At 36.5% G+C, this 26,236-nt stretch overlaps 6 protein-coding genes across 11 annotated transcripts; 3 read left to right on the top strand and 3 right to left on the bottom strand.

The window, feature by feature from the left end:
- The first annotated feature begins 50 nt into the window (after positions 1 to 50).
- On the top strand, positions 51 to 2,400 carry LOC123316695 (CDK5RAP1-like protein). The gene is made up of 6 exons (XM_044902887.1): positions 51 to 420; positions 473 to 975; positions 1,058 to 1,203; positions 1,253 to 1,476; positions 1,614 to 1,909; positions 1,978 to 2,400. The coding sequence occupies exons 1-6, from the start codon at positions 196 to 198 to the stop codon at positions 2,369 to 2,371; spliced, it is 1,788 nt and encodes a 595-aa protein (XP_044758822.1). The 5' UTR covers positions 51 to 195; the 3' UTR covers positions 2,372 to 2,400.
- Positions 2,401 to 2,415: 15 nt separating this feature from the next.
- Positions 2,416 to 5,099, bottom strand: LOC123316696 (bone morphogenetic protein 10-like). The gene is made up of 4 exons (XM_044902888.1): positions 4,230 to 5,099; positions 3,737 to 3,889; positions 3,074 to 3,615; positions 2,416 to 2,868 (listed from the first exon to the last, which is right to left on the bottom strand). The coding sequence occupies exons 1-4, from the start codon at positions 4,636 to 4,638 to the stop codon at positions 2,635 to 2,637; spliced, it is 1,338 nt and encodes a 445-aa protein (XP_044758823.1). The 5' UTR covers positions 4,639 to 5,099; the 3' UTR covers positions 2,416 to 2,634.
- Positions 5,100 to 5,414: 315 nt separating this feature from the next.
- On the top strand, positions 5,415 to 8,353 carry LOC123316698 (synaptogyrin). The gene is made up of 5 exons (XM_044902890.1): positions 5,415 to 5,882; positions 6,513 to 6,744; positions 6,797 to 6,933; positions 7,221 to 7,392; positions 7,477 to 8,353. The coding sequence occupies exons 1-5, from the start codon at positions 5,781 to 5,783 to the stop codon at positions 7,506 to 7,508; spliced, it is 675 nt and encodes a 224-aa protein (XP_044758825.1). The 5' UTR covers positions 5,415 to 5,780; the 3' UTR covers positions 7,509 to 8,353.
- Positions 8,354 to 10,033: 1,680 nt separating this feature from the next.
- Positions 10,034 to 12,123, bottom strand: LOC123316697 (guanine nucleotide-binding protein G(o) subunit alpha-like). The gene is made up of 6 exons (XM_044902889.1): positions 11,726 to 12,123; positions 11,417 to 11,601; positions 11,110 to 11,270; positions 10,804 to 11,047; positions 10,567 to 10,741; positions 10,034 to 10,502 (listed from the first exon to the last, which is right to left on the bottom strand). The coding sequence occupies exons 1-6, from the start codon at positions 11,847 to 11,849 to the stop codon at positions 10,312 to 10,314; spliced, it is 1,080 nt and encodes a 359-aa protein (XP_044758824.1). The 5' UTR covers positions 11,850 to 12,123; the 3' UTR covers positions 10,034 to 10,311.
- Positions 12,124 to 12,661: 538 nt separating this feature from the next.
- On the bottom strand, positions 12,662 to 26,173 carry LOC123316596 (serine/threonine-protein kinase ULK2-like). 6 transcript variants are annotated; one of them, XM_044902756.1, is made up of 19 exons: positions 25,829 to 26,173; positions 25,683 to 25,775; positions 25,511 to 25,594; positions 19,573 to 19,660; positions 19,258 to 19,383; positions 19,078 to 19,151; positions 18,861 to 19,021; positions 18,635 to 18,783; positions 18,057 to 18,236; positions 17,524 to 17,629; positions 17,249 to 17,423; positions 16,164 to 16,262; positions 15,916 to 16,057; positions 15,162 to 15,314; positions 15,079 to 15,110; positions 14,640 to 14,901; positions 14,446 to 14,582; positions 14,010 to 14,145; positions 12,662 to 13,901 (listed from the first exon to the last, which is right to left on the bottom strand). In XM_044902756.1, the coding sequence occupies exons 1-19, from the start codon at positions 25,949 to 25,951 to the stop codon at positions 13,828 to 13,830; spliced, it is 2,394 nt and encodes a 797-aa protein (XP_044758691.1). In that variant the 5' UTR covers positions 25,952 to 26,173; the 3' UTR covers positions 12,662 to 13,827. The 6 variants fall into 6 exon arrangements, with proteins under 6 accessions (XP_044758691.1, XP_044758688.1, XP_044758689.1 ...); XM_044902753.1 differs by having other exon boundaries at positions 15,079 to 15,314; positions 25,829 to 26,172; XM_044902754.1 differs by having other exon boundaries at positions 15,079 to 15,302; positions 25,829 to 26,172.
- LOC123316597 lies at positions 20,338 to 24,693 on the top strand. The gene is made up of 6 exons (XM_044902759.1): positions 20,338 to 20,491; positions 22,153 to 22,219; positions 22,462 to 22,651; positions 23,020 to 23,199; positions 23,284 to 23,421; positions 24,225 to 24,693. The coding sequence occupies exons 1-6, from the start codon at positions 20,430 to 20,432 to the stop codon at positions 24,548 to 24,550; spliced, it is 963 nt and encodes a 320-aa protein (XP_044758694.1). The 5' UTR covers positions 20,338 to 20,429; the 3' UTR covers positions 24,551 to 24,693.
- Positions 26,174 to 26,236: the final 63 nt, after the last annotated feature.

The following is a 26,236-nucleotide window of genomic DNA, read 5'->3' as shown; positions in this document are numbered from 1 at the left end:
TATTTATTTTTTTTTACACTTGTTGGCGGTTGGTGATACTGATTGTCAAAGTACAAAAATTTTCAGGTTATGTTTTCAATATTTTGAATTAATAATTTTATTTTTTCAAAAAAACATTTAGCCTTAGCTTGTTATTGTAATGATTTCGCTTTGAACTTGCCCTTAAAAAAAAAACTCATATTAGTTCTATTCAGAATGAGTAATATCATTAATAGATGCTCTAGAAATTGCAATCTCAGGAAATGTTTAAAAACATCTGTAGGGTTCTTTTATAGATCCTGCAGTAATGTTTCTGAGATAAAAAATCATGAAGTTGCGGCAAATAATTTATTCCGTAAAAAACTTTTGAATGGGCCCCATTTAAAAGATTTCTTCAAAAAAGGAGTATTGGACCCAAATTGGAAAGATGATGAAAACGAAGTAATTTTTGGTAAAATTGTTAGAATTCATGTATGATTCGATATTGTTGTAGGTATTTGCACCTTACTTGGACCCAAACATTCTTAATGGAAGGGGAAGAAAAGTTTACTTTGAGATATATGGGTGTCAAATGAATGTGAATGACACCGATGTAATATGGTCTATTTTAAAGGATTACAGCTATGGAAAAACAGATGATATAAATGATGCTGATGTTATATTTTTAGTGACCTGTGCAATCCGAGAAAGTGCCGAAGATAAAATATGGAATAAATTGAATAGCTTGAAAGGCTTGAGAAAGAGCAGATCAAAGGATAAACCACCCTTAAAAGTTGGGGTAATTGGGTGCATGGCTGAAAGATTGAAGGAAGTTGTTCTAGAAAAGGATCAAAGTGTTGACTTAGTCGTTGGACCAGATGCTTATCGCGATATACCAAAACTTTTAGCTCTCACTAACTCAGGTCACAGATCCATCAATGTATTACTTTCTGTTGATGAAACTTACGCTGATATAATGCCAGTTAGATTGAATGAAAATTCCATTTCAGCTTATATGTAAGTCTGAAAATGAAAATTTGCTCCATATATCTGTTTAGAACTTATGCAGATTGAATCTATTGTCAACGATTCTCTTCAGATCAATAATGAGAGGATGTGATAATATGTGCAGTTATTGCATTGTACCATGGACCAGAGGAAAGGAAAGATCGAGACCGGTTTCTTCAATTCTTCGGGAAGTGGAAAATCTGGTTGATCAGGGTGTGAAAGATATCACTCTCCTAGGTTCGTTATCCAAATTTTTCAATTGTTTCTTTTGAAAAATTTCTTTTAGGACAGAATGTGAACAGTTATAGAGATATAAGTAAAAGCAATGGAGAAGTGTCTCTAATTCCAGCACCAACAAAACTGACCAAAGGATTTCAAACGGTATATAAACCCAAAGTTGGCGGTTTGAGATTTTCCCATCTCATTGAAAAAGTAGCCAAAATTGATCCAGAAGTTCGAATAAGATTTACTTCCCCTCATCCGAAAGATTTCCCAGATGATTTACTTTATGTGAGTTTGATCATTCTTACTTTAATTCTAAATCAAAATTGCGGAATCCAATTCCTCATGAAGAATCTTATCTATAAAAAATAATCATCAAAATCAGAATGCCAAGCTTAAAACTACATTACCTAAATATTTTATAGGTAATAAGAGATCATCCAAATATATGTAAAAGCCTTCACCTACCTGCTCAATCAGGAAATTCTCAAGTTCTCCAAAGGATGAGACGTGGCTATACTAGAGAGGCTTACCTTGAACTTATTGATCACGTCAGAGATATTCTTCCAAATGTGGCACTTTCCTCAGATTTCATTTGCGGTTTTTGTGGAGAGACAGATTCTGAATTTAGTGATACATTGAGTTTGATCGAGCAAGTGCAATATAATTCGGCATATTTATTTATGTATAGCATGAGAGAAAAGACTACGGCTCATAGGAGGTAGGCAGTTATCAGTACCAGACTCTAGACTTTCTTCAGATTTCCGCATTAAATTCTTCATCTTGTAGATTCCAAGATGATGTTCCCAATGACGTAAAACACAAAAGATTACTCGAGATGATCGAACTGTACAGGCAAAACGCAGATAAGAAAAATCGTTCACAAATCGGGCAAACTCAGTTGGTGTTGATCGAAGGTCCAAGCAAAAGAAGTAACACAAATTTGGTCGGTCGGAATGACCAGAATATCAAGGTCATCATACCTGGACTAGACCTTATTCCGCCCAAAACTGAAACCGAAGAAAGTAGATTGTTGAAACCTGGAGATTATGTAGCCGTTCACATCAATGATGCAAACTCCCAAATTCTGAAAGGAATACCTTTGTATAGGACGTCGTTAGTGGAGTTTTCTTATCTTCAAGATAATGAAACGCAATTTATGAATAGGGGATTAACTTATTGAATGTAGGAAATAAATCAATCTTTATTTCATTCGTTGTTTTATTTTATTGCCTTCACCCTAAACACAAAAATTAACTGTCAACACAATTTTTGTGATTGTGAAAAACTTATCGAAAAGTTTTTAAATTAATATATGGACGGCAAATGTATATGAAAATCCCAAAAATAACGCTGCATCATTGAAGACTTCTTGGTTGATACCAATTACCAATCTTCCTTCATTTATTTACACGAACTCTATTTTCTTACTATAGTAATTTTTTTTCATCTGCAACCACATTCTTGAACAACCATATCTTTGTAAGCGTATCTGTAGGTAAGTACTCCTTTATTATCTATATACAAAATTGAAATAGAGTCAAGGCTGGTTGGTACACAACACGGCCTTGGTGTCATAGATGGCGCCACACTGTGCAATAACGTTTGAATAATCGCATGCTTTGTGGGACTCAAGTGATCTGCGACAGGGTAAAAACATTTTCCTTGACATTGGAAGGCCTGCAGAACAAAAGAAATCATTTTATCCACGATCGGTGCATGGAGAGATCATAATCTAGCCGTTTTCATTTTGACACGCATAAATCACTAGTGGTTAATGAGTAATCATTGATTATCTGTCAAATATTCATTACTTGTGATTTATGAGCCATTATTCTCTGAATATAAAGAGCAGTAGTCAAGCATAATTCTTAATTTTACAAACCTCATAGCCTCTAGGTTGCACTATCCACTCATCATAATTGATCTCTGCAAAATCCACATACAGCGACTTCCTTTTACAGATGTTCCTTATCCTTTTCAACTTTTTCTCGTACGTTTTTCTAGATACTAAATCGTCCCATATACTATTGCTCTCTTCCTCGTAATCTTCATCTATGAATCTTTTTTTCCTCTTCGTGCCATTTTCCAATTTCATTCTCTCATCTTGATGCCGACTCGAATTGGATATATAAGAAAGGATCAATATAGGGTAATCATGGTCGAAATCATCCTTTCTTGGCGGTAGAAGCGAAAGTTTCAATTTGTTCTCCTGTTGGATATGAAGAGACACGACTGGAGATAGTGTTATGACGATTTTTAAATTTTTCGCATTGGTTTTCGTGTTGTTTAACGCCTGAGCAACTTGGTCTGTTAAATTGAAGGATAACCAGGTGTCGTTGGAATGGTGAACGCGTAAGACGTGAGCGTTGAGGAATTCCTGCTGGACTTCGTCGTACACGAAAAGGGATATTTTCTTCTCGATCCCTAGGTATATTGTTAGTGTTATTGTGGTATCTCGGCAAAATTAAATACTTTGAATAAAAAACAGTAACTATACTTCTTCTATTCGCCCTAATTGATTTAAACACCAAAGGAAATATCCTACCTGCTTCATTGTCTCTCCTTTTTTCGATTATAGTCAATATTTTCAATTCGGCGTAGGTGAATATTTCATCTTCACTGGTTTCTGGCAAGTCGAAAATTAATAAGTGACTTTCGGCTAAGTTATCCATCATATCGGCATGTCCACTGAAAGAGTCTTGAAGCAGTATTATTTCAGAAGGTAAGATTTCATGTTTGTCTTATTCGCAATGAAGTAGTTGTAGCAAGAAAGATAAAACCAATAAAACATTTCCTTCAAGCGACTCTGAATTCAAGCAAGTGGATTGTCCGAAGAATTTTGTTATAGAAATCTATTGGCAGTAACTGGATGATTTTACAATTATCCTTCTAGCTTTCTGCTCTACGATGCATTTACAGAGTGGTAAATTGAAGAGCTCTAGCAACCTGGGGAGTGCTAGGCAGTTGGTTCGAGAGAAAGTTGGAATACTCCGATGGTTTTGAAAGAAATGATCTTTTTGGCGTTTTTGGACACTTACCTGCATGCTTTGGCACTACACTGCGTACAACATCAGCGTTCGAATTGTTCATCCCCGTCTTGTTATTCTCGTAAAGTTCCAACATGAATTTCGATATGTGACATCTGATTCTCTTCTTGGTTTTGGTTCCATTTTCTTTGCTCTCAGCGACCTTTCCACCACTTTCAATATAAATGGCGCGCATAACATTCACCCTAACCGACGTATTCGAATTATTCACAGTTATGAAATCGTTTGAAAAGACAAGAAGCGTTATTAAGGCAACGATGAGGATAGAAATTATTGTCAGATAAATAATTTTCATGACGATCTGATTTTTTTTGCTCCAGCGACGTTCCAGTGCTATTTTGAAACTGAATACTGGCGTTCCGACGCTGATGAGCGTCGTTTTCAACCACTTGAAACCCATTTGCCGTTGCGTCCATCCCTTATCTATTGGTTTTGTATAAATAACTCGAGTGAAACAATATATCAATTGATGGTCTGTAATCGACTCTGTTCTTGCTCTCCGTTATATTCTTGGAGAAATCGTAACACCGGAAGTTCACCTCAATGAGTAAACGAATATTTCCATACCAGATGTGGAAGACTGGTCATCCTACTTGATGCTTGATTAATACAGTACTTGAAGGTGTGCAGGACGCAGTTCTCTGGGAAAAAAACGTCCGGTGGAAGGGTGTTTTGAAGACTGAAGGCACTAGGTATAAAAGTGCGGTCGTATTGGGCCGTTCTAGATGTCCGAAGCTCGGCTGTGTACGGATGGGATTCAGCTACTCGGAGAATTTTTATGACAGGTTTCTTAGGCCGTGGCATGATGTACAATTGACGATTGACAGATTAGGTGGAAAGAAGGATGAAACTCCAGCTCACCAGAGATCAGCAGAGAATGCTTTGGACGATAAACTTGAAGGAGCGGAGGAGACAACCTCCTAGAAGCTATCCCAGATGCTGGAGTTCTATTAGAACTTTGGGAACAGCAGGATTTACCTGGTGAATAATATCATGATGAATACCAGAAATAAATGGCAGGAGAATTCTGTGAAGGCTCTCAGAAGCGACAGTTTCACGTGAAAATTCTGTTGGATTGAACTAGAAACCCTTAACTGCATGATTTTCACCAGGATAAGTTTTTTAAACACTTTTCAGAGAAGACAGATTTTCTCTAAGGAAGCCAGTTAAGAGGTTTTGTTGCATTTCTACAATGATCAAGGCACTTTTTAGATCTTGCAGTTCTGAAGGCACTTTTTGGACTGATCCATCCCTGGAAGTGTTTCTCTTTCGATTTCCTCCCCCTTTGAATGTTTTTCTTCAATTGTCGATGCATGGTCCTTACAATATTCAACTATAATGCCTAATACCCCCAATAAAATATGCATAATACAATAAAAACCCTCCCAAACGCATATTCCGGAAACTGCAAGTGAAATTCCTCCTGGGCGCGAATTTCCAGTTACAGCACCCTAACCCACCCCCGCGACCATAAACACAACGACCGTGGCGCTAGCACAAGGGGGTGGTTTTCCGACATCGGAAACGGCTGAATATTCAAATATGGAGTCCGGTGGTGCGTACGGTGGCGGTAAAGCTGGCGGCGCTTTTGATCCCGTTTCTTTCGTGCAAAGACCTCAAGTTATACTAAGGGCCGTATGTTGGGTGAGTATGACGATAGGCTTATCGCGTCTTTCCGAAGCCATTAGAAACGTTTCCTAAGGTCTAGAGTGCGGGAGGACAGCACCACATGATTATTGATTATTTGAAATGGGTCACTTGAAGCATGTGAATGTCGTAATTGGTTTTTGTGTATATTGTGGCCAGATAACACACTCGGGGAAAAATCATCCTAATCGTTTGTCGAATCAGCAATTATTTGAATGGATACCAAAATGGCCATGAGATGAAAAAAAAACGTTTTGTACAGTAGATTCTTAGGTCATTTATGTCAAGGTTTATGTTTTTCGCGGTTTACCATAGTCCTCCATTACTTTGATGAAAAGAATTTAGGCCATTTCATTCTGGCAGCCAAACAAATATGAATGGCTGATCTGGCAATCAAAATTTCTTTGTCTCTTATACCTTGACCGCTAGCTGGATCAGACACACTTTTTAAACTTTTGGAACCCTCACTCCTCTGAAACAGCCCTACCATATTCTTCTGAATCTTTCGGTGAAGATTACTTTCCGATTTAAACAGAACTCATCGACATTCGCTCGAAGAATTTTGTGATCAGTCTTATGAATATTACATCACTGAACTGAGAATATATCTTGATGTCGCCATTACAGCTATTCGCCATCATAGTGTTTGGATGCATATCCTCCAAAGGATGGTACACAAGGGGTACTCAAGAAGAGTGTCTCTTCAACAAGGACGCCAGTGCTTGTAACTACGGAGTGGGTATCAGCGTAATAGCCTTCTTAGCCAGCATGGGCTTCTTGGCAGGGGAATACTTCTTCGAACAGATGTCCTCGGTGAAAACGAGGAAGCATTACGTGCTTGCGGATTTAGGTTTTTCGGGTAGGTATTTTCCCTTGCTATGTTGAACACATACAATTGCTTATTATTTCAGGATTTTGGTCGTTTTTATACTTCGTTGGTTTTTGTTATCTTGCCAACCAATGGAGTAATACAGTCACGGAATATCCAACTGGTGCGAGCAACGTCAAAGCTGCCATTGCTTTCTCTTTCTTCTCCATCTTTTCTTGGGTACGTTGTATCAAAAACGAGAAACATGCCAATGGTCCAGTAAACGAGAGTTTACGTCTCGTTTTTATTCGAAAGATAATAGATTTCCTTGAGATTCTGGTAGCTGACAAGAAGTAAAAGTGACAATTATTCTCCTATTTATCGAATTTTCTTTCCTAACATTCGCCTTAACAATCTTATGGACTAGAACCTGAGGGTTTCGAATATTCTAGCGTCGTTTACTGGACTATAAGCATCTGCTGCTGCTGCAAACAGACCTGTAATTCGATGTTTTTGGTCCTTTGTAGGCCGGATGTGCCTTTTTTGCATTCCAACGTTTCCGGCAAGGAGCTGGAGCAGCATTCGCCACCAATTATGAAGCGGAAGTCACAATGCCTTCTACATACACCTCTTATCCTGGAGGGCCAGATTCCGATCAGAACTATCAAGATCCGCCATTTTCTGGGATGAATCAGCGAGGTGAGCGTTAACAATAGTAGCTTACGATTGGCCTTAGGCACAACCTGCTTGTTCTTTATATCTGAAATTGTTTGATCATTTCAGGGCCGACGGATTTTCAAGCTCCTGCATATTAATCGGTCATAAAGACGCCCCATGGTAAAGTATTTCAGGGAATGGAATTCGATCCCCCACAGTGAATGAAAAAGTGGCGGTTTCTGCCGTTTCTTCATTTCATCCGCAATAATAGAAAATTTCACAGAGCAACATGTAATCCTGAACTTAGTACCTCATATCAATATATTCTTACTCGAAAGAATTTACCGCTACAATAATATTATAACTTAGGTAAACTATAAGATATTGAAACAAAATTTACTGTTATATTATTGAATAATATAGAAATCTCGATGTACAAATGTGTTGATGACCTGCTTTTTAGAAGTTCTAAAAGATATAGACTTGATATAGGAAATTTTAACGTGGACTAGACCTATTGATTTGCCACTAAATGTTAAAACCCAAATCAGTTATGTGTGTTATAGATTGCGCTGATGTATTTGTTATAAAAATATTTACTTTTAGTTTCTGTTCTTTGTACATAAATGTCTCTATAAAATATATAATGTTATATTATGTAATGACGCAAAAACAAGAGGGTTATGAATGCTGACCTAAAAATTTATTTCACATTAACTGCTTGTGATTGTGAAGCATGAAACTTTTTCCTATGTGATGGATGGAAAAAAAGTAGAGATTATCAAGCTAGTCGGAACATAACCTGAAAATTTGGTGGACATTTGTAGATACTTGATGTGCGGATATTTACTAAATAGATTAGCAATAAACTCATCTTGCAGTTTTTCAAATAATGCAAAACTTATATTTATATGGGTTATTTTTATAATGAACTATGATGTTTCAATGTATTGAATAATTGTTTTGGGTTGATGGGTTAAAAATAAATGTTTATTCTTTGACAGTTGATATCCATTATTAATTGAAACCTCAATATGCAGTGTGTTTGAGCAGCCACTGCTCAAAAAATGGCACCTGAAAAGCAATTTTTAATTTTTTTCTTACAAACTAGAAGACTGGCTTCTTCTGGATCAAGAAGACAATCAAAAAAATTTTGGCGTCAAAATCGTCCTGTAAAGCCAGTTAATTTAAACAAAGTGAACTACATACAATTTTCATTGAAATTTTATTCAAAAACTATATATTCTTCGATACAAACTTTTTATATTGATATACAAAGATAATTTATTCAAAAAAAATGAGATTTAAGGCCGCTTTCATATCACAGGCATGATTTCATACAAATAAATTTTTATAATCAAAACTTAACTTGAGGATAATTTTAAGGCAGTATTATCAAATGTCTGATTTCAATTTGTAACAATTGAATCAAGGTTTGAGTTCAAATAACGGTCAATTTAAAATAAGCAACTTTCTTACTCTTGAATTTACATTGACATAACTTCGAGTTGTGTAAATTGCTAAGCATGTTCTCATTTTATTCCTTCCTAAATAACATATGAAGTTAATTAGAAAAAGTGATATGATTTATCCCGAAAAAGAAACGAAAGAATTCGAATTTTTCATTTCAAATTACAGATTTTTTTTACAATCGTTTATGTAACAAAAATATTACGTAAATCAAAATAATATTACAAGCCAAGCTGCCTTCCTTTTTCATCTAACAACTACAGACTAAGCAAAAATGAGACCAACAAAAATAAATCTTAATACTACGGGCATGGCAAAAAAAAACCGGCCAGGTATGGACACTTCTGATTTCAATTTAAAATTGCACTAAATCCTTTTCAATATCTTATTGATTAACAGTGGGAAAAAATTGAAAGCATAATTTTGTGACCAAGCGCCTGATCAAGATTCGTTTTTCAACTCTGATTTCAGTCAACTTCAGTACTAAATTGAATCGTCTCAGGCCTTAGCTAGATGCAATTACTAACGCGCGATTGGCTAGAACATCCCACAAACATCGACACGTGACTTTGGAAAGGCAAATCGGGTGTTTTCGCTGCATCTGGACAAGGCCTTACAAGCGTATATAACTATTGATCACTTTGATGCTATTCCATAACAATTGAGTTGGTAGTTTCGGCGAATTATTCAATATGGCGTTCGAAACTCTGAGTAGTCCAGACGCCATACTGAAAACGAAGCGTGAACAAGTCGCCGAAAACATCCAATGTACACAGTATGAGTGAATAATTTAAACAAAATTTGTAACGATTCTGTAAAACCTTGGCTAAAGTGGGACTTTAATAAATTAATGGCAAGAGGTAAAGGAACTTATAAGAACCCATAGTCCTACATATATGATGCAAATTTCACCATTTACAAGAAAATATTAGGGCAGTTTGAATATTTGCCTCAGTAAATGAACAATTTTATCCAGGATCGATGCATATGCTAGCAATCTATCTCGTGATTAATGAGCCATTATTCACTGATTGTCTGTTAAACATTCATTGATCACTTATAATTTATGGGTCATTATTCACCGGTCTATCAAATCATATGGCGACAACCATGAAAAGAGGCTCTGAACAAAGAGATATTGCAACATAGCAACAAATGTCAGAAGTTTCTGTAGCGAGTATTCAGATATTGAAAATGAGCTGAGATATTTTAGAAATAATTTTTTCACAATCGTCGATGAAGCACACAATAACAGCCATCCTAATAGTGTTGGCAAGATAAAAAGCAGTTACATTTATTTCCGCACTTCAACAGATTTTTCTTGGTGAAATTATTGAAAAATGGTGTTTTACAAAAGCTCTTTCGACCAACTGAGATTCATATAAGGTTACAAATCCCTCGCAGACATCACAGAGTTTATTTGATCGATAAAAATTTGATACAATATCATTGTACTTACCTTTCTCAACAATATTTTCACTAAATTTCCTTTCACAGCAAAGTAACTTGACCAAGATTGGACGAGATTACCATTTCCATCACCGCCTGGAAAACCACTTGAACGTTAGCCGTATCTGTTGCAGTGGTGAAGTGTGGGTATAATACTTTTCTGGAATCACCATTTCTCAACACGAATTTGTGCTGAATGAACAGAGCCCCCCTGTCAACATCTCCGTCTGCCCCTGAAATATATACGTTAATGGTCAATTATCGACTGGCGAAAGTTTCACTCGTATCAAATCTCACCTTTGTAATCGGGAAAATATAGGCGCAGGTGACGTTGAGAGTACAGAATTTTCTCTCGGAACAAGTCAAATTTATTGAGGAAGAGAACGAACGAAGCATCTCTAAAGTATGGATTATTTACAATCTGACCGAATAAATTTAGACTTTCCTCCAATCGATTCACAGTAGGATCCTCCTGTAATTGATGCCAAATAAAATCCAATCTAATTCCACAGTTTTTAAGTAATTTTTACATACCAACAAGGTCATATCATAACCGCTCAAGGAAACAACGAAAAGAACAGCTTTGACGTCATCGAAACAATATATCCACTTTCTTCTCTGCGATCTTTGACCACCTACATCGTACATGCTGACTATCATATCGTTTATACAAAATCTTGTTTCGATTATTCCTTGGGTCCTTACTCTTGCTCGTAGAACATCAGTCGGTGTTGGTACATATTTTGGGTCGCATAACCTTTCCATATTTTCAAAAAGGCTAAAAAATAATTGAAAGTAGAGAGAACTTCAACAAAATTTAGAGATTAAGCATCAACATACTAGAGAGCTGAGTCGTTAAGTTCATATTCATAGCCTCTTGCAACAGCCAACCTTACGCCCCTATCGGACCAAAGAGCTTGAAGGGATGCTGCTACATTTGGTAATACAATAAAACTCATATCAAAACAGCTCCTACTCATCAGAACTACCTGTGCGTGCATCTGAAATAAGTGCTCCAAATCAGCTTAATGTCCACAAAATCAAAAAACATATTATGTGTAAACATATTGACATACTTGTGTGAAGCAACTATTATTTTTGTTTGTTTCACCTACTTACTACAAATCTCATAATATTTGTTACTCACTTTGTTTCGTGAATGTTCTAAATTTATTCGAAGAATACCCATTCCAGCAAGCACATATTTCATAGATGCCAAAAGATTGTCTAATACAGTTGGCCTAAAACTGCTCAATTCAGCATGTGTAAAGCCATCTGCATGGATAATTTTCATTTGCTTGACTAGGGTACTTTTCCCACTCTCCCCAGCTCCTGAAATAAAATGTTCGAAATTGAATATTGCACCAACATTGTATTGATCGATAAGATCTCATTTAAAATGTGTGCTCATGAGTCAAATGGATAGGGCCACAACTAAATGTGAAGGTTAACTAACCAAGTAGTAAGATCTTGATAACATTATTTTGTTGTTTTGCGGCTTCAACCAATTCCTTGTCAATCTCTTCGCTTCTTTTCCTGGCTTTTCCCTCTTCCCTTTCCAAAGTTAAACATGCACCCATGTCTCACAGTTCAACATTACGACCACCAGATTAGTGAATGTAATGAAAGTAATGCGAGCTTTCTTGTGGCAACAGAGAATTTTTAATTGATTTAGATGTTGGTTCAAATTTAAAAGGAACAATTCTTATAGGTTAAAATACGTTGTTTCACTTATAGGTCATCAGAGACAAGACTTCCCTTTTCTGGTGGAGCTTTCAAGTTTATTCTACGAAATATGTGAGACTAATATCGCCATTAATAAATAAAATTTCATTAAATAAATGAAGATTGCACTGAGTTCTGGCATAAACAAATGTTAACCAAAAAAATAAAACAGCATTTACTTTTCAGACCTACTGCACTTTTGATCTACGATGTGTTGTCAAATCAAAAGTCAACATACTGTCTTACATTGAAGATGCGCGACGTTACCACATAAGTGACAAACCACAGATGATACAATCCGTGACGTTGCCAAAGCGACATAATTGTCCGCCGTCGTAGATTAGGGGAGAATCTAAGTCCGCCGTATTTGAAATGAATAAACGTGAAAGATTGAGTACCTTTACGGCCAGAAAAGAACCAATCTATTCGATACATCTCGTGAGTGCCATCTGCCAATGAGATAGAGATAGATTTTTAGGAATAAGGAACTCTGCATAGACCCACCTTAATTCCAAAGAGGAATAATATTTGATAATATACACCCTTATTAATTAGAAACAATGAAACAAATCATTGTGTTTCACTGAATTAAGAAACTTTTTGCTTCACATTGATTCTCAGGAATATTTGTTCCACACATCCAAATTGCTCAATAAAAATACAAATGTTTTACATCAGATTTATTAGAATTCAATTTACATGAAACGTTAATATAAGGTACAATGTATCCATTGAGGAGCTGTCAAAATAATAGGGTTATCACATAATTCATCAATACTTGCTGTAAAGAGGATTTACGTATCATTAGAAACTATTATTGAAATGGATATTATGGGACAAGTAAAAATTTTCCATGCAACATAATCATCAAATTTAACATATGACCATGATATGTAAATGAAACTATCAGCACCAAGATATCAAACCAATACACCCCTAAAAAATTAAAGGATTTTGAGGAAAGCAGATTTTACAATTGATGAATATTTGCAATAAGGGATTTCTCATTTCTCACAACTCACAGAGATTATACATAGTTAACGAAGTCAAGGAGGGACTTATCACATCAAATATATTTACACTTCAATACTATCTACATATATTTCACAGAAATGTCCCTTTGGTGTTTCCCAGTAGAATCATATATTTTCACCAATAATATTTTTTCTTCAAACCCGCATCTATTTTTGACTCGAAATTATTGTATAGCATAGTTTTCAGGCAGATAAAAAAATTATCTCAATTGAGAAACTTCTATTATGAATACCTTCGTTTCGAATATTCTGCATATTATTGAGTGGTTTTCTTGAGAATTAAATTCTAGGGACATAACAAAATTCAGAATATTAGGCTTGTTAAAAAATAGGGAGGAATACGGAAAAGGTTTATCAGAGTTCACTTTAATAATTCAAATTTAGTATTCACATATGAAAACAGTTATTTTTCCATCAACGATTTCGATGATTTTAGCTAAAAACAATCATTATAAAATTAAAATAAATTGTATATTTAACAAATTATTGTTTCATATAGAATATGAAAAAAATATGAAAAATTATATTTCAATAATCTCAAATTATTATAGGATATAAATAATTCAAATTGAACTTAATATATAAACGAAAAAGGACCAACATGCATCATCCTCGAATTTTTCTGACTTAAATAATTTTTCGCTTATCGTCGTAAAAGATTAAACACCTGGTCAATAATTTATGGCGGATCTAACCAAAGGCTATTGCAGCAGTTACATGAGAGGTAAGAACAATTTATTTTGATGACGGCGCAATATGTAGCGTTCGTATTCGGACTTTATTTCAGAAATTATATCACCTAACTGAAGTCGGTGGTATAAATCAAACCCTGTTGTTGGAGAACTCGAAGACGTCTTTCTACAGCTTCTTTATCTGAAGAAAAGGGAAGCAGTCTTAAATACGATGGACAGAAATGCGATGAAATCATTATCTCAATTCTTCGAAGCTTTAATTCATTTCTAATGGTTAAATATTACTTACATTCCGTCAGTTTTTCTTGATCGCAGGGCGAATTTATTTGTTGGGACAGGCTGTGTAAAATTATCTGAGCCGTCTGATATCTTTCACCGCAATGTTGGCCCTTGCCAAGTAATTCATCAGTCGCTGCACTCTGGCACTATGGGATGGAGACATATAGTTTGATGTTTACACAGGCATAAATATAATTCCGGTTACACGGTGATTTAGTGTTGAAAAATCGTTTTGTGTTTTTTCACGATTCGTGATTTTTGACGATTCGTGATTTTTCACGATTCGTGATTTTTGACGATTCGTGATTTTTCACGATTCGTGATTTTTCATGATTCGCGATTTTTCACGATTCGTGATTTTTCGCGATTCTTAATAGCGTAGGTGCCCGTGGTCTGAAAACGATTCTCGTCACCGTGTAAACCGGATGTTAATCATTGTTTCTCACCATTTGCACTGCGTGCTCGTAGAGAATAGTGTCCACGGTAAACTCGGGAGTTTTGATCTTCGAAATGAGGCCATCCCTGTTCAATTGCCTACACGCAGATAAGGTTTCCTTGAATTTCTGATTCAAGATGGTAACAACTGAAATGAAATCGATCATATATCATAATTTTCGACAGGTCAATCTCTCAAACCTACCCTTTTTCACGTTGGAACTGGGTTTTAAAACACCCGCCCGTATCTGTTTGCTGGCAAGGGTGAGTCCGGAACTCAACAATTGTAAAACCCTGATTTGCAAGATGATCTGTTCCATTTTCTGTTCTAACGTGTTCGTATTGCTGATGGCGGAATCTGACAACGAGATCAAGGGCGTTGCAGATTTCTGGGCAGCAATCGACAAGATGCAGTTGCTCAAAGCAAGGACGTAATTGATTTTAGCCAAAGTCTCGTTGTGTTCTTTCTGAAAAGTAAGGCCTATTTTGAACAGGTGGAAACTGGACTCCCAAAATCTATTATTGAATCAACCTTTCATGATAACTGAAATCCGCCTATTTCAAAATATGACAGAAGCCATAAAATTACTGATGGACAAAATCGAATACTCGTGAACTAAATAAAAAATAAAGGTTTAACTTACCCCAAGTAAGGTTTCCTCTGGCAATTCAGGCGCTACAAATTGAATTGGATGATCGTTATCATTGTATAGGGAATGCATGTTACCTATTTCTGAAATTTCGGGAAGGGTCATGGCTCGCGTCGAGAAAATGGGCCCTTTAGCGGGATTGTTGTTATCGCTCAGATTCGGAGCGCTGAGCATCGGTACTCTGGCCAGGGCATTGCTGAATCCCGGTGGGGACGTACCTTGAGAAGAAACTACCACATTAATGAGATACACTTCGAAATACGAAAGAATCGATGAAAAGCTTAAAACACATAATCGATTGAACATCTAAAACACAGGTCGATACATCAACAAACTGAAACCAGTTGAACCTTTAGGTTTAGTTTATAATTTCCTTTTGTTTTTCGACTTTGATGATAATACTTCTTCATTCATGCTTGAAAATTACACTAAAACACTTAAACAACGAATTAAAGTAATTGTATTAAGATGCATATGTAATGCGAGCTAGCCATGAATGGGCTTAGGAAATCCCAGAAAAGTCAAAACATCCAAACGCAACTGTAGACCGGTTTCGGGATCATTTTCCCTCGTCAGTACAGTGTAGCGTTGAATATTCCGAGAGATGGTGTCTTGAACGAAATCGGTGCGACGTTTTGAGAAATTTTTATCCCCATGCGCCACCTGTCTCGAAAAGCCTGAACCAAAACCTTTCTCTGCAGATTCCTACACCGATTGATGGCTCCCAAATTTAACTACTTGCAGTCATTAGAAAAAATTAGCTGATATGAATGGTTAGTGGGAAAAATGGAAGGTGGGAAGACCACTAAATAATTCTCTGTTCAACCCTACCGGATCGCCTCAGCGGAGAATTAGACAGTCCGCTTCGACTGCCAGATCCGTTCCAGATCGTAGGAGGCGGGGTTTCCGAATAGCTACCGCTCGACGTTGACCGCCTTCTACCGCCAGGTGGAGTGCCTATCATGAACTTCACCTTGAAATTGAAACAAAAGTATATTTATTGCGAGTATGATCTAGAGTTTTTTTTAATTCACAATACACCGCCCTCTAAAAGTCAATGAGTAAGCTGACAGACTTACTGATGGTGGCGACAAAGAACTGATGTCTATATCGATTTCGGGCTTGCTCTCGTGCCTTACCATATTAATGGGCGCAGACCTCGGAACAACACTCGGACCCTAAGAGAATTCAAAGTAAACATAAGGACCACTATGTCGCCGAAAATTATGAAACTCCGATTAACGCATCAGACCCGTTTGCAACAAACGCACTTAGTGGTAAGTGTCCCTTAAAATGAACCCTTAACCTTAACTTAAATTACGTTGCACCAACTGTTAAGTGACATTTAAATGGCTAAAGCTAGCCTTAAATTTAAGCGCTCCTGTAATGGCCACTTGGGTATTTCAGGGCGGGATTCTAACCTAAAATAATTTGTTGAACTCATAAACTGGCTGCAGAACAGCTATGGTTTTTCTAATAACGTCAAATACCTTTTACTTGACAATCCATTTCATTATCAATAATAATGCTAATTCAGCAACAAAAAGTTGTCACTCTTTGATAATAATATAATAGTTTACTTGACACTGACCGACAGGACAATAAAGTTAGGTTAATGAAATGACAACGATCATCGGCAACCGGTCAACCAATGAAAAGGCTTTATTGGACTAGAATGAAGTTGCACCAAAATAAAAAACTGAAATATCACTAGATATCAAAACTTAAGGGCCCCTTACTTAAAATTCTGTTAAGCCGCAGTCGTGCAACTGGCAATAAAATTAAGCGTCCATTAAATTTAAACTACGCTTAGTTAAGTACTCATTTTAAGGGGGATTGGTGCAAACGGGCCTCGATAGTTTGTGCCGAACTGGAGAACAAATTGTGCTTGCCAAATTCGCGTTTGCCTAGTCGCGATAGAAACTTGAGAATATTTTAGATTTCCTCGTCATCACAGATAACACACTGAAAATAAATGTCATAAAATATCTTCGCGTTAAATTTTGGTTGAGGTTAAAGAAGAATTCCCCTGTATTGTACTTAAGTCGATTCTTATCTTTTTAAATAGGAAAGATTGTATTGAAATACTTTTAAAAATAAATGAAAAATAAGAAAAAAGAAAAATACACAACTGTAAATAACCGAAATTCTTTTAAAAACTCACGTTGGAAGAATACTGATCGCTGTCTCTCTTTTCCTGTTCTGAATCCCTCCTAATACGTGTGTTTCTTTGTGGTGTTGGTATAGGTTGCGATGCAACAGGTAACGTAGAAGGCCTGGGCGGACTCGAATTAGAATTTTCTGGCTCGCAAGGCGACTGAGTTTTTTTCGGTACAGTGCTGCAAATTACGAGAATATTGAAGCTCTCATAAATTCGTTGAAATAAAACGAAAATATCACACCTCACTGGTGTTCTTATCAGAAATTTTGTTTTCTTACCCCCTTTCTTTTTCTAGGCTTTCTGTGGAATGGTCGGTAGGTATATTTTTGGGAACAATAACGTAATCTTCGTCTAGACTTGTGCTCAGTGTACTTTTAGAAACTTCTGTAATAAAAGAATCATTTGGATATTTTTCGCATGACAACATCCACATCAAACATTCACAGAGAATGTTGAGGAAAATTTACATTGCAAAGCCTTAACTACTGTAAAAATCAGAAGAAGCAATGAAATGAAAGGAAGCAAATGCAAGTGCACACTGTCAGCGTTGCATGCAATGAAATAAACAGAAAGATAAAAAAAGTATTAAATGAATTCGATTCACTCAGTAAGTACCGATTGTAGGCAGTGGTATAAAATATAGAAAGCCTATCTTCCCGGTTTCTACATCATCTAAATTCATGAGTACGAATGACAAAAATTCTAACGAAACCTTACGAAAACGAAGTGCGTAATCTCGCAAAAAAAAACTACAAAAAGTGAACTAAAACACCAGGATTACAACAATTCTAAACACTTGTGAACCACAAACCTGGCTGGGGAGAAGACGACACCCTTGATGGACTGGCATTTTTCGTGGGTAATTTGGAGTGATTCGGTGATGATCTAGCACTCACCGGCGACGCTCTTGAACTCACTGGCGACGGTTCGAAGAGCGGCAGGGGAAAATCTGGTAAAAAAGAATAATACCAAGGGGTATTACTACATTTCTCTGAAAAAAAGCATCATTGTTCGTCATGTCTTAGCTCGGTCTTCAACTACTGGTTCTACACTACCTCAAAGTAACGTCTCGCCGTTTTTTTCGTCAGTGACGAACATCACCGGAAGCATGTTCGAAAAAAATTTCATGAATGAATCACCTCAATATGCGAACAAATATATTATGGGTAAATATTCAGTACCTTTAGTGAAATTCTTGGTCTATTTTGTTTTTTAACAGGACCGAAAGTTACTGTATTAAATATTGTGTTTTGTATAAAGACTTCTTTCTTATGATCATGGGAGTACTTGCAGGAGTTAGTGGCAAAAGTAATAGCTTCAACCCAGAGAATATTTAGACTTTTTTCCCCGCCACTTTAATCAGCCAATCAGCACAAGACAAAAACTTACCGCCAGGTATTGGACTCTTTTTCTGGTTCTGATCTCTCTGTAAGAACGGATGATTGAAGAACTCATCGAAACTCAAACGTTCCTTAGGATTCCTCTTCATGAGTCTAGTGAGGAAATCTTGAAGCTCTGGACTGGTAGAGCTTGGCATCCTAAATGGAGGAAAAACGGTTATACAGAAAGAAAGCTATTTTCCAAACCTTTAGAGACTAACGTGATGGCAACTCACTTTGGCAAGAGATTCAAAGTCTTCTCGTAATAGTTCTTGAGAGCTTGTGGATTAGGAGCGCTGAAAGGAGGCTTCCCGGTGAGGGCTTGATAAACTATGGTCCCTATACTCCACAAATCCGCTTTGCTATCATACTGAAGGGACATTATAACTTCTGGAGCCTGAAAATCGACATTATCCGCTCGTATTCACTCTAACCCAAAAAAAAATCACTCACCATGTACATGGGGCTTCCGCACAATGTACCAGCCATTCCTCCCTCCTCAAGGGTGCGCGCGAAGCCAAAATCAGCTGAAAGTATCGAATTAACAGCGGTCAAAATACAGAGCAAACATCTAAATATCGAAATTCATACCACAAATCTATTCTTGGGATATTGGCACGTCAAAAAACTCACCTAACTTGAGGGTTATTTGATAAGGCTGTGGATTTGAGATAGCCGGATCGAAAGATAATAGGATATTTTGAGGTTTGAGATCTCTATGTACAATTCCTAAGGTCCTCAAGGCTTTCATAGCACTCGCTGAAAAGTGATCATTGAAACAGCAGCACTTAAATAAAATTTAACAAATGTCTCTGAAGACGACTGGCGAATGCCGAAACGTTGGATAGAATATGCCAAAATGATGGAAATAGCTTCTTAACTTCTATTTCATAATGATCAATTCTGTAAAATATAATTAATTAACGCAGATAAAGATGAAAAACTTGCCTATTTGCAACAGAAATATCCTCAGCGTATCCTCACTCAATGTTTTCTTTACTATGAAATAATCTGCGAGATCTCCACCATTACAGAACTGAAAAGAGAAGAACAAATCAATATTGTCGATTATTATTCACATCCAATCGACTTAATCGTCTCTAACTAATATGCACACATATAAAAACTGCGTAATTTGAAGAGAAATTGTCTTGCTCATTTTACAACAGTAAATACCGAAGAAATTAATTTTGTGAGTTACTTTTACTGGGGGTTAGTAAGGAGAATCTGGAGACTTTAGTTGGATCTCAACCTGTCAGGTAGCGTTAGGGTTTATTCGAACATCGAAGCGTCTGTTGACATCGTATTTCTATCATTTTCATCGGGGTGTGAGCTGTGCTGCTCTGAAGAGGTCAAATACGACCAAAACCATGGTCGACACCTTACTCTTCCTCGATAAAGTGGACATTCTGTTGATGCTCTAAGTGACAGTGGTTTAATCGTAACAATTGTTGATTTTATTATTGCCAGCTTATTCATTCGATTATTACTCATAGCATCAAACTGATCTGATATATTTTTTCCTATCATTGAGGTTAAACAGCCGTGCGAAAATACCCGCCAAAAAAAAAAATAAGGATGGAAAAAACGATCTATCTGATCGATTTATTGAGCATTGAGTCACCGGCTTAGGTTCAACACCAAAATACACCATATTACCCGTGAACGAATCATACGTGGAGTGTTTAAATAAAATGATAAGATAAAGGAAGATGATGTATCGCCCAAAAAGAAATGCGCGATCCCACATAATCAGATCGGGCTGTCCACTGTTAAGCAAAATTCGGTGTTAGAAGGCTACGAAAATGTTCGCTGTTAATTTTGTGACCGTCTGCGGACTGTGCCTATTCCTTCAGGTGGTATCAGGGTAAGTTTCGAAAATAGACTCACTAATAAGCCGAAATCGAATATTCACAAAACGCCTATCTATTACATCAATTAACGACACATAAAACTCCATTTTTCGCGTAGAAATATATTTTTTCCTTCTGAAGTTTTATCCCTAATCTGGTCAAAAGTTTCAACCAACATCGAATGATCTAACCATTTATTTCATGAAGTGTTGTATTTATACTTCTTGCAGCTGTCAAAATCTTCACGTTATGTGAAACAATTTTTCCATTCTTCAGTTTCCCTATGAAGAATCTTCTTGACTCACCCGTGAAAGTCTCTCTTTTTATACAGGGTGAGTCTTTGACATGCACGTATATTTCAACAGAAGATTTCTGAGGTCGAAAGAAGCCCTTTTGCCTCTACCATTTTTTCCAATTCGGCTCGGTGAAAAGACACAGGCTGCTGAAAATTTCATTGATGAGATGAATCTTATTTGAACACAAAAAATTCAAGCCACATCCAGTTTCTTCATTAGGGCCATAAAATACCATGAAAATTTCCGAAATTCAAAGAACCTAACTCTTGAAAATTGCAAGCTTACTGTTGAATATCTGACCATTTTTCATATTATCTGTGACATTCGAAAAAATGACTGAACACAACTCTATTTAAAGATCCGCAGATGCGTAATGTCATATATTCAGCTTGTTATTATGAAGGGAAATTTGTTTTTCCAGAGGTGGCATAGCTAATTATCAAATTAGGCCAAATCGGAAAAAATGGTAAAGGAAAAAAGAGTTTCTACTGTCGAAATATAAGTTCAAATCAAAGACTCCTCCTGTATATGTATCTTGTGAAGATTTTTATACGCGATCTTCATTTTCCAATGTTCCTATGAAACCTATTGATGTTTTTTTTTTAACTTGGTAGCCTGTTTTTATGCCAACTGAGACACACAATTACAAATATTGATATCATTGACCTCAAAATACCAAGAACCATCAATGACAAATTCAACTACCTAAATGTTAAATACTACAAAGAGCTAAACATATAAACAATATAGAAAAAGCTCAAGTTAAAGGATATATCTGTGATTTTTTTTATTGTTATACAAATGATTAATATTCTCTGGGAAACGTCTGAATAATCTCAACTATTACAAGAATATTTATTCAGTTTTGAGGGCTTATGCTCAGCATCAGCCCATCGCCTTATTTATTAACAGTTTTCCAATCATGAAGACGTATTCACCTGATGGCCAAACTCCATTCATATTTCTTGTTCTATATTCTAATGACGCAATGTAAGAACTATGAAAAGCAAAGTGTACCTAGTCGAAAACACAGCCTTTCAGATAAGAGATTGATATGTGTACACAAACAGATAACATGCGTGCAATTCAAAAATGATTGAACCTTTCATTTACGATGAATCAGTTTTACACTACCTCGTGTACACATCACCTTTAAGGAAAATTTCAGGGTGCTCTCAATGACTGCAAATAGATAGTAAAGATATAGGTGCATAAAGAGCTTCCTCTTCAAAACATATATGTATTCACTTTATCCAGGAAAATTGTTGCACACTTTTTAAATGTAAATTCAAAATAAAAAGGCAACCAACGTCACGAAACACAGAATTATTAGATGAGGTGAACGATAAAAAAATGTTAACGAAAGATTATTTTTTCAGGAAATCCTTAGATCTGCTATATGACTATCAGGAAATAGAAGATTCATTCCCAAGATCAGAAACAAATGTGAGTTTCAATCGTTCCATACAAATCTCTCTAAAGGAAAAGAATAGAATAGGTAGTAAATTAAAAAAAAAAGAATATATGTCAACTCTATATGAATTCTTCAAGTCAGCTTGACGAAATGTTTGATCTCAACAAGTTTGTTTACATTTTAAATCCTAACGGTTATTTGCCAAACACAGTTATGTCTTTCATGAGCCTTCTCCACCGAGAGGAAAAAACTAACTAAGTCTTCCATATTCCAGACAGAAATCAAGAATCTAGAATTCGATCGAATATCTGATGAAGCCATAGCGGAAATATGCAAAAATTTGAAAGTGACGATACACGTGAAGCAACCTGATTTTTACGTTAACTGCATGGAGCCAATTTCTGACATGAGCCATAGTGTGCACCTGGTGAAAAGGGATGCAGACGCATTAGAAGGTTCTGGTGGTAAGTTAAAGTATAGAATATGAAACATTTGGAAGTTTCACACCTTTATTTAACAAGTGAGAAAGTAAAAAGCGCAATAAAAATTAATTGATTGTAAAAACAAACAGCTTGTCATGAAAAAGGTAGTTTATTCAAAACAACAACACAGTGTTTGTCATATGTAACTTGATTCCAATTCGTATGAGACCCCATGCCTTCATGTCTTTTCTCTACCGAACTTTCGGCTATCCACTTGTCTGTCAAATCGAAACTATTACTCCAGAACGAATTGCGACACGTTTACTGAAGGTAGTCCCTACAAATTTTTGCCCTCTTCAGTATATTCTGTAGCGGTAGGTTTCCAACATCATCACCTACGTAAATTTCAGACCCAGATGAACCCGCTACAACTACACCATCTGATGTAGGAGACGAAGGAGAAAAATTAGACGGCACAGAGTATAAGACTGAAAATGCTTCAGAAGCGAACATGGAAGTACCACCAGAAATTAAATCATCGGAGGTACCAACAGAAACTTCATCGGCAAATATTCCAAGTGCTCCTACAGGTAAAATTTTCTCTCTAACACTCATCTGTTTATATCCGACCCTTATGACCCTTATAATCATAATTTCTTTTTTTTTTTTTTCAGAAAACCCCGGATCATTCCAAGGTGGATTCGACAAAATACTAAAGAATATTCCTCGGCAGGAAAACAACACTTCGGAAGATGCCAAAAGTTCTGCGGCAATCTTAAATAGCTCTCCTGCCAAAGATCAAGTAAATCTCAGTAAGTATCTTGACAAGTTGAGTGCGTTTCTCCTCTCCTCTTCATCAGTCACTTGCTGTCATCCAATCCTGGACATAGGCCTCCCAGAGTTCTTCCATCTGTCTCTGTATTCCGAATACCAGTTAACTCTCGCTCATTCAAGACCATTTCGATGTTACTACCGTCTCAGGTCATCTTTGCTGAAACCCGCAAAGGCTGAATCCCAGCATTTCTCTTCTCTGCTCAGTAAAGTTGTTAATTTGTTCGCTACTCCGATCATTAGTGTTGTTGTTATACCAAAACTGCGAGAATACAGCTGTTGAAAACTGTAAGTCAGGATATCCTTATTCTTCAGTACCTATATTACCCAGTTTTCTCACAGCAACTCAGGTCATTCTTATTCTTCTGCTGATCTTGGCTTGCTGTTTTACTGTTCAAAGCTTCATCTGATGTCCAAAACACTCCCATCGCTAAATTTATTGCAGTTGAATCTTTTGTGAAGATTTTGGTCTTAGAGACGTTCATTACGCGTCCACGCGTTTTAATTCGACTCAAATGATTGAACTTGACCAATTTCTGTTAGTTCTCGATCTTAGGAAGGCTGCATAAACCCACCATAAGAATTAACAGTTCAGCATCAATGTTATGCAATGACAACATTCATACAACCCCTAAGAACCCTAGAATTATTACCAGAAAAGTGGTCAACTCTAGACTAAGGCCAACAAAAAGCTTAACAGAAGCTCATGGGTGCTCCGAATCCCAAATAACTTTCAAAACAGTCACGTGAGATGTCCAGTTGAGATTATCTTTCTTTTTCTCAGATGGGGAGGAAGCGCAAACCGGGGAATCCCAGGAAAAACCTTCGGCAGCATCGCCCAACAACATGCTCCTAATCGTTATAGGCGCATTAGGGGTGATAGGGGCCTTGGCTTTCGTCTACAATTTCGTCAAAAGCAGGAGGGAAAGCAAAGAAATCGACGAGGTAGTCCGGTTGGAAACTGAGGGAAAAGAGCTGAAGGAAATGAAGCCTCTGATGAGGAGTCCACTGGCTCAGAACGGCTCCAAGTCGTTGGAGTACATCGATGCAGATCCGCAAATCCAGGTGTCCACTGCGGTTAGGGTGGAAGACGGACATAATTCGAAATAAAACTTATTGAATAACGTTTCCTTTTAGTCTGTAAGGAAGCCGCTTCGAAATGAATCGGTGTAAGTTAATTTCTGATTAAGATCGAGTAATCTGTAGGTTAATTGAGTTTTGTACAATAAAATTTATTAAATTTGTAGTTTTTATAACATTCTCTTCTTTTCAAAACAAATTACTATACGAATTATTGAGCAATATATATTTAGAGGTTGGAAAGTCTGGTAACAACTTCAATTTCTTCACTGAGAAAAAGTCTGGATCCGCAGACATGATTTTCTTTTTCTCTTTTGCAATCTATGTATTTCAAAGCGGATCAGAGAAATTATGTATGTTGAAATAGCGAGTAGCCAACATTCAGGCTATATTTTAGAACATTGAGTAACTATGTTCTTAGAAAGATGAGGAAGCACTAGAACCGTAGATAGAGGAAAGAGAAGATACCGCATTGCGCAGCTACGAAGAAGAGCTCTCTGTGTCCAACATCAACTTGTTTTTGTTTACGTTTACCCCAATCTGAATCTATATTTTTCGGCATATTTTCCACAAATTAGACAATTTCCTGGCATGTCAACACCGAAATTCTTGATACTCAAGTCTTAAAACGCACGAAACACTATTACATCGAACACAAATACGATAATAAACATTCAAATATTGGGGTAAACGTAAACAAACATGGAGTAGATGCACAGTAAATGTCAACAAAAACATAGAGATGTTGGACACACTTTTCTTGTTGTTTACGTTATCTTCCCCTTCCTCTATCTACGACTAGAACCTAACCCTAACAGTATTCTACCCATAAGGAATACTTCACTTTCAACAATAATTGCTGTTTCTCGTGGTGCTTAAATCATCAAATAACCTTCGGCTTGAAGTATATACTCTAAACATTACTATTTCAAACAGATAAGTTCCAAGGTGCATGGATTAGTTTCATTCTAATATATACAAAACACTCACCTCCATAACTAGAAAGACATGGGAGGGAGTTTCTTCACAACTTATCATAGAAACCAGATTGGGATTGTTGAGTTCTGCCAATTGCTGCAAGGGTGAGAAAGTTATCGTGAATCGTGATAGGACAGGAGGCTCCATCAGAGCTTTCAATTAATGTGTTGACAATTTTCGTTACCTTTAGAATGTTGATTTCTTTGCTCAGTAATGCCTGGCATTTGTTCACATTTTTCTTTGTTATAGCCTTAATGGCAACTGGAAAGTTTTTGTCCTACAAAAAAGTGACATGTAAATTTGCTGGTATGGAATACGAAATGTGAATACCTTGATTTTTCGCCCTCTATACACACAGGCAAATGCCCCATGACCAATGAGTTCTGCATGACATATTTCATATTCTCCAGCAACAACTTGTCCAATTTTATTAACCGCATATCCTTTATCCATGTTTTTTACTATTTATAGGTACCTATAGTGCAAATCAAAAAGGTGATTTGATATTATATAAAGTATTTTTTTTTGGCTCAACAAAATTAAACGTTTCACATTGGTGATTTCAATAAAAATTTCTTGAATTGATTCCTAACTAATCGCTGCAACAAAAACAATAAAGATCTGATAGACAAATACTTTTCATGACATACAAAACGCCATCATAACATAAATATTGATTCTCTGTCTCTGTCACAAGAGGAAGAGTTCCTCTTTGACAAATGTTAGAAGTAGATCCAA

The sequence above is a fragment of the Coccinella septempunctata genome, chromosome 7, assembly GCF_907165205.1.
Source record: "Coccinella septempunctata chromosome 7, icCocSept1.1, whole genome shotgun sequence".
NCBI lineage: Eukaryota > Metazoa > Arthropoda > Insecta > Coleoptera > Coccinellidae > Coccinella > Coccinella septempunctata.
The sequence above is the reverse complement of the archived record's forward strand: the minus strand, read 5'-3'. Positions and strand labels throughout refer to the sequence as shown.